Source organism: Vigna unguiculata, chromosome 3 (genome assembly GCF_037176805.1).
Source record: "Vigna unguiculata cultivar grain cowpea cultivar isolate G323 ecotype 2 chromosome 3, ASM3717680v1, whole genome shotgun sequence".
NCBI lineage: Eukaryota > Viridiplantae > Streptophyta > Magnoliopsida > Fabales > Fabaceae > Vigna > Vigna unguiculata.
Genome location: NC_140794.1, coordinates 61,994,056 through 62,000,522, shown reverse-complemented (window position 1 = coordinate 62,000,522; position 6,467 = coordinate 61,994,056). Strand labels below are relative to the sequence as shown.

Sequence of the window (6,467 nt, the reverse complement as noted above, 5' to 3'; positions counted from 1 at the left end):
CAAGTATACCATTGTAGTGGTAAAGTTATATTTCTGATAATAAATTAAAAATACAAATAATTATATAAAAAATCATAAAAATAATATTCTATATATATATATATATGATAAAAATAAATAATAAATAAAATATAAAAATAAATTATCAAACATGTGTCTCGAAAATGATTTGACACGGTTTTGAATAAAATTGTATAAAAAACATATAATTATGAATATCATTAGATGAAAATTACATTCTAAGATTTGTGAAAATTTTCAAAATATCATAATAGTAAAACTGTTTGAAATATAATAATGAAAATTATTTAATTAACCTTTTATATTAGCAAGTAAATTAAAGATTTATGCGATTGAAACATAATAAAAATTATTTAGTTAATCATTTATACTAGCCAGTAAATTAAGAAATTATGTAATTGAACATTTAAATTTGAAAATCATATATTTTTATACGAAAAAGATAAACAATAAATAAAATATATTTTATTTACTAAAATTAATAATATATTATTTGAGCAATATAACAACAAAAAAGAAAAAAATATTTAATTAAGATTATGATAAAAGATAAAATATTTAACGAATGAATTTTATAAATATAAAATAAATCAAATAATTAAATCAGAGAAAAAAAATAAAAGAATATATATAATATTATTTAATAAATTATAAATACTTTAATAATTTAAACAATATCAAAATGAATATTATCTAGTCTCATTTTCTTATCTCTTATTGTATAAAAAATTGCCCGTTAAAACAGGAATATGTTTACACACTTTGGATTCATTTCCCTCTCTTAAGTGAGCCTGAAATGTAAAACTTTAGACCAAAGGAAAGAAAAGTTGCATTATCTTTTAAAAAACTGCATTCTTTAACCAATAATGACCCATCTTTAAGAAATTGAAGTGTGTTGATGAAGAAATGTGTCTCTCAACCTCACAAAAATGCGATTGATCACACCACCTCAAAGAACCACCCATTGTATACGAATACGAAGCATCCTAAAAGCACTTTACACATCACATGAGACGTGTTAGTAGTGCCCAAAAAATAAAGAAACCAAACTAAGCACAGGAAAAACAGCTTCCAAGGAAGGTGCATTTCACCAACACCATAACCAAGTTTAAAACACTTTTGTATCTAAGCCAATTAATTAATTAGTACAAACACGTTCTCTCCACAGAATTTAAGGAAATTTTTAATTTCTAAAATCGATAAGAACCGTGAAAGAACCACTGTATCAATCCTAAACCGAACCAGCTGAGAGAATATTTAAATCATGACTTTCCTCAAAATAAATTCATCAAAAACCTTTCTCGGACATAAATTGTATAAAATATTAATTTTTTACCTTTGTAGTGGTGATGTTTTGGCCCGGTTTTGGTAGTAGACCACAGTGACCATCACAGATTTATCTCGTTCTCTGACTCCACACTGATTTATTCTGACCATATGCTTTCTTTTTGGTTCTCCATTTTGTAAAGGAAAGGCCTTTGGTGTTGTGTTGTGTGTGTGCTGTTGTTGAGCTGAAGTGAGGGAAATGTTGAGAGTGAAAGGAGGGAAAAGGCCACCTTGGGTGGGACTTGGAGCTGCGGTGTGGGTTCAGATTTGTTCAGGAAATGGCTACACTTTCCCTCTCTACTCTCATTCCTTGAAATCCGTTTTGGGTTTCAACCAGAGCCAGATCACTCTGCTTGGTGTTGCCAATGATATTGGTGAGAACGTTGGCATTCTTCCTGGTCTCGCCTGCAACAAGTTTCCCCCTTGGCTCATTCTTCTCATTGGTGCTCTCTTATCATTCCTTGGTTTTGGTGTTCTCTGGCTTGCTATTTCTAAAACATTTGATTCCGTTCCTTTCATTGTGGTAACTTCTTCATCTTCATATCTTTTTTCTTTTTCGCTTTATATAAACAATTTTATGTTTTCAGTTCTGTTTTACTGCCTTGTTGTTTGCTGGGTATTTGATATCTTTAGACAAACATGATCTGAGACAAAGATGAAAGCAGTTATGTAGGATAAGGATTTTTATATGAGAATAGCTACAGTATTGAACATTTTCTATAGCTTGTTTGATATTGAGATTCCATGATTGTTTTTTATGTTTCTCAATCTACAGTTTTCCTTTCAATGTATTGTTTTTTGGTTCATTTAACAATTGTTATGGATAGAAAGGGCTTAGTTCACAATCATCTCTTTTTATGTATGGTGTTGCAGCTATGGCTTGCACTTGCTGTAGCGACCAACAGCTGTGCATGGTTATCTACTGCTATTCTAGTCACCAACATGAGAAATTTCCCTGTCAGTAGAGGCACAGTTGCAGGAGTCCTGAAAGGTTATTCGGGGCTCAGTGCTGCAGTTTTTACGGAAATTTACAGCGTGGGTTTTCATAATTCTTCACCCAACTTCCTGTTGTTCCTTGCCATTGGTATTCCTGCTCTATGCTTCAGTACCATGTTTCTTGTTCGGCCTTGCACTCCGGCTTCCGGTGAAGATTCTTCTGAAAACATGCATTTTCTGTTCATCCAAGGTGCTAGTGTAGCCTTGGGTTTATACTTACTTGCAACAACAATACTTGACAACTTTGTCCCCATGAGCAATACAGTATCATTTGTTATGTTGGCCGTGATGATTCTCCTTCTCCTGGCTCCCCTTGCTATCCCTATAAAGATGACACTGTGTCCCAGAAAAGCATCTGCAGCAGAAACACCAGAGCAACATGTTGGATCTTCCGACTTTCTGGTTCAAGATGGCAAGGTGGACAACACAGAACCCTTGTTATCATCTTCATCGACCAGTGGCCTTGGAAGTTTTAATGATGTGGATGGTTCAGCTGAGGTGGCCATGCTTCTTGCTGAGGGTGAGGGTGCAGTGAGGAAGAAGAGAAGGCCCAAGAGAGGGGAAGATTTTAAGTTTACCGAGGCTCTCGTAAAAGCAGATTTCTGGCTACTGTTTTTTGTTTACTTTGTTGGGGTTGGAACGGGGGTTACTGTTCTCAATAATTTGGCTCAAATAGGCATTGCACAAGGTATGGAAGACACCACTGTTTTGCTGTCATTGTTCAGCTTTTTCAATTTTGTGGGTCGGCTAGGTGGAGGAGTTGTTTCAGAACATTTTGTCAGGTAAGTAATTATTCTCTGTTAAGTTAAGATTTTACTCTCGCGCCCATATCAGTTAAGAGATCATTGTAATCATCTCAGAAAATTCGATGCCGTGCTACTTTTGACTAGCACCAAAAATTTGCTGTTTTGCCCACCACAAGTAGGTAGCAATTGTGTTGAGGTGTATGTTTATTTTTAGATGCTAAATAAAGTAGACTTTTCTAATTTGTGAAAGTAAAAGTAGGTAGTGATGGTGTTGAGTTGAAGTGGATGTTTATTTTTAGAATTTTATAGTTGCATATCAGTCATTAATAAATTGTTTTGATATACTTTTAAGACAATTACTATAAAACTAAATACACTTGTAATTTATTTTATACACATGTAACAATGAATGACCTTGCATGAATAAAGTAGAATTGTTTTTTGACAATTTGCAGGACAAAAACGATTCCAAGGACAATTTGGATGACATGCACGCAGATAATTATGATGTTCTTGTACCTTCTCTTTGCATATGCTATCAAGGGAACCCTTTATCCCGCAATTGCAGTTCTTGGAATCTGCTATGGCGTGCAATTCTCCATAGTGATTCCCACTGTTTCGGAGCTATTTGGTTTGAAACACTTCGGTTTGTTGAGCAATTTCATGGGCTTAGGGAATCCACTTGGTGCATTACTTTTCTCGGCTCTTCTAGCAGGACACGTGTATGATAACGAGGCAGCAAAACAACATGGCGAAGGCCTCATTGGTTCAGGTGTCGCATGTATTGGTCCAAGTTGTTTTCAGCTAACCTTTTTCACTCTGGCTGGTGTGTGTGTTGCGGGTACTCTCTCCAGCATTATCTTGACTTTAAGAATTAAGCCCGTTTACCAAATGCTTTATTCTGGGGGTTCGTTTAAGCTACCTCAGACTTCAGGCCACTAAAAGTACTCAACTTCAATAACAGATACAGCACCCCACACAGTTTATTTTATAGACAAACCTGTGTAGCTGCTTTTTTCCTGGTCTGCCATTACATTCTCAACAATGCTGATAAACAATCTAAGACATCATCAGGCAAGAGATGTTGGTTTCAAACGTGTGACCATGTTGGGATATGACTCTGACCACTGAGAATTCATAAAAGTGAAGGATGTGTGATAACGTTATCTTTAGGGTAATTGTATGTTTGGAACAATCGTTTATTTCAATATATGTGATGATAACTATACAACGAATGAGCTTAATTTGTGTCAGTTGTTATTAAATGTAAGTTTTTAGGTTTAGTTTGGTGCCGCCTGAAAGTGATATCTGGACTTTAGCTTTAATTGCTTTGAATGAGAATAGCTACCAGGAAATAAATTAATTACTTTCCGGAGATACATTACGTGATCTCAACATTGTGTTGGTGACGGTAAATATTTTCCTATTTATATATTTACCCAAAGACAAAACCATAGCATAAATAAACCTAAAATGTTGGTCATCTACACATGGGACTGTTACCTTGTAATATGAAATTACGACCTTGGATAACAAAAAATATTAACTAGTGGTCGGAGAAGCAGGGACAAGGCGTTTAAGCGATGCGGCAAAACATGAGATAAAATTTCATATGATAATAGGTAGTTGCTAAGTTTCTATCATGAGATACCTATGAAAGAAAAAGAATGATAATGTATGCGGCACTCACCATCGAATGGAAAAGACAAAATCAAGTTGGTTTGAGATCCTGAAACAGTGAAGGCCAGAGAGTGTGGTCATCGTCATAATCAAAATCAGCTCTGGGCTTGTTATAAGGACTGTAAGCCATTGGGCTTTCGTTGTCGGGCCTTGTTGAATCTGAAGGCCTAGGCGGTCTTGGGCTTTTGCTCTCCGCAGGCATGGGTCTTGGGTCGAGATGCCCTGACAGTCTTGGACTCTTTGCTGTGGCTACAAATCTTGCATCCAGAGACCTGGGTATCAGAGGGCTTCTGTTAGAGTTGATCATCATCATTCTCTCGTGCATTCTTCCATCGAGTGGTCCAGATAGCTTCAAGGCCCTGTTGTGGACCATTTTGTCATGCATGATTCTACTACCATCCAAAGGTCCTGAAAGTGCAATGGTTCTGCTTCTGTACATGGGAGGCACAGGTAGAGCCTTCTCTTCTTCTTCGCTCCCTTCTTGTTGCTTCCTCACAACCGATGACCCTCTCACTTTCCCTTCGTACCAATTAATCTCAGGTGGCGCCATTGAAACAGGCATCAAAGAGGGCACGCCTTTCACTACGCGATCATCATCACCATCACCATCATCCTCACGAGAAACAAACTTGTTCATGCACTTCCTGAGGCACTTCTTGATGACCCCAGAGAGGTTTTTGGGCCGTCTTCCTCCTCCTCTTCCTTCCCTCTTGACAAGCTTGAGAATTTCTAGTCTGTGCTTGGCAATTGAGATGCCCATGCTCTGAAGAAACTCGTGGTTGAAGTAGCAAGCGTCTTCCAATTGAAGCTCATTGCGTGCGAAGGTGAGGCCGTAGTCGTAGATTAAGGAGGGTTCTAGAGTGGTTCTGGATAGCCAGGAGAACCAGTCCATGTGGGTAGTGCGAAAAGGGTAGGATATGGTAAGGTTTGAGGTGGGCATCACATAGATATAGAGAGATAGATAAGGAGGAGTGTGGAGTATGAGAATCAGTGTTTAAATGATAAATGTGGTCGGTATATGGCTATTTATTTTGTTTTTTCAGACCAATTGCTTCCACTACCTGTCTTTTTTTGTGATGATGAAATTTGGATGGTAGTTGAGACTGAGAGTGACAACAGACACCCAATAATTTCGTGTGTGGAGATTTTTGACATATTATCGTAAGGAAGGTTCACGGGCATTGTACAGTAGAATACTACAAAAGGTCCTAATCCTCAAAGTTAGAAGCTATTGCAGCCATGTTACGTAGGTAACAAGAGTGAACATGAACTGTGTTGAAAATATCCAATAAGAGTGTGTCTTTGCGGTGCTTAGTGAGTTAGATTACGACAGTGGTTGGCTTAGGATTTGAGTAACATGGGTTAAAGTTAATTAAAGCCATGAAGGGCCCATGAAATGGAAAGTAGTTAGGGCAAATGAATTTGGTAAACCTACTACCAATTAGCACATACCTGCCACTTTAATTAGATAGCAGTAATGTATAGAAGAAAAACAGGAGGGGAAGAGAAGCCATATAAATTGACCAGGAATAATTATTTTTGGTAAGCTTCCATGTCGGTCTTGGCTATGATGCAGTGAAGTAATGGGTTGAATGAAGTCACAGTTGGTGGGGCGAGTGTCCTTCCACACATAATTGATGACAGAAGATGGATGGTAAAACCACTGTAGCAGCAAACCAATGGCATCCATCAACTCAT

General features: G+C 37.0%; 2 protein-coding genes across 2 annotated transcripts; one reads left to right on the top strand and one right to left on the bottom strand.

The window, feature by feature from the left end:
* Positions 1-1,206: 1,206 nt before the first annotated feature.
* Positions 1,207-4,505, top strand: LOC114176107 (protein NUCLEAR FUSION DEFECTIVE 4-like). Its single transcript, XM_028061038.2, has 3 exons — positions 1,207-1,870; positions 2,221-3,125; positions 3,545-4,505. The coding sequence occupies exons 1-3, from the start codon at positions 1,547-1,549 to the stop codon at positions 4,029-4,031; spliced, it is 1,716 nt and encodes a 571-aa protein (XP_027916839.2). The 5' UTR covers positions 1,207-1,546; the 3' UTR covers positions 4,032-4,505.
* On the bottom strand, positions 3,542-6,467 carry LOC114176108 (uncharacterized). The gene is made up of 2 exons (XM_085671069.1): positions 4,780-6,467; positions 3,542-4,216 (listed from the first exon to the last, which is right to left on the bottom strand). The coding sequence occupies exon 1, from the start codon at positions 5,707-5,709 to the stop codon at positions 4,801-4,803; it is 909 nt and encodes a 302-aa protein (XP_085527195.1). The 5' UTR covers positions 5,710-6,467; the 3' UTR covers positions 3,542-4,216; positions 4,780-4,800.